The sequence below is a fragment of the Pygoscelis adeliae genome, unplaced genomic scaffold (assembly GCF_000699105.1).
Source record: "Pygoscelis adeliae isolate BGI_AS28 unplaced genomic scaffold, ASM69910v1 Scaffold487, whole genome shotgun sequence".
In the NCBI taxonomy this organism is placed as follows: Eukaryota; Metazoa; Chordata; class Aves; order Sphenisciformes; family Spheniscidae; genus Pygoscelis; species Pygoscelis adeliae.
The window spans coordinates 274,568-275,357 of record NW_008825078.1 but is presented as its reverse complement, the minus strand read 5'-3'; the positions used below and the strand labels follow the sequence as shown (position 1 = coordinate 275,357).

Below are 790 nucleotides of genomic sequence, written 5' to 3'. Positions count from 1 at the left end.
CAGATCGGGCACCACTATGGCACCGGCACTCACGAGGCGTAGCAGTTGTCCTGAGCCACAGTGACACCATTGTAGGGCAGCAGCCAGGCCACCTCAGTGCTGAGGAACCGCTTGATGCTGTTGATGGGCTCGTAGAGCCGCCGCAGGTCCCAGAACTTGATCTTACGGTCGCTCCCTGCCGTGACCAGGAAGTTGCTGAGAACCAGGAGAGAGGCAGCACTGAGACCCCAGCGCAGAGCCGTGCCCTGACCCTGCTGCAGGGACGAGGTGGCCCTGGTCCCACAGGACAGCGCTGCTCCCCCAGGCAGTGGCTCAGCCCCCCCTCACCCTGGGAAGCCCAACCAACCTCTTTGGTGCTGCTGGGGTCCAAGTGCCATCAGCACTGAGTCCTCTTAAGCCCACCTTGGCAAAGAAGCCTCATCTGCAGGAGCGAGCCCGCTCTCTCAGGCAGCACCCACACCAACACCACCTCCCCTGCCCTCACCTGTCGGCCTTGCACCACTCAATGCTCCGGACCGCGTGGTCATGGGCTAGAAAGCACCGGAAAGGGTAGAGTTTGAGGGAGCCATCGGGCTGGCGCACACACTGCAGCAGGGACTTGGTGAGCAGGTTCCAGACAGCCACAGTGCCTGTGGGACAAGACCCATGCCCGTGAGGAGCTGCCCTGGCAGCTGCCCCACGACTACGCCAGCGCTGCAGAGTATGCCCAGCGCTGCAGTGTGGGACCCGAGGCAGCATGGGGCTGGGGGACGGGCAGCGGCACAGGCAGGGGCTGCCCGGGGTGCCAGGC

General features: G+C 64.7%; 1 protein-coding gene across 1 annotated transcript in view; it reads right to left on the bottom strand.

The window, feature by feature from the left end:
- The window catches only part of GTF3C2 (general transcription factor IIIC, polypeptide 2, beta 110kDa), a 15,294-nt gene that overhangs the window by 3,483 nt on the left and 11,021 nt on the right, over positions 1–790 (bottom strand). Inside the window, exons 10-11 of the mRNA XM_009326915.1 lie at positions 485–629; positions 34–195 (exon numbers count right to left, since the gene is read on the bottom strand). Coding sequence (XP_009325190.1) covers positions 34–195; positions 485–629 — 307 coding nt within the window. The remainder of the gene's footprint in view (positions 1–33; positions 196–484; positions 630–790) is intronic.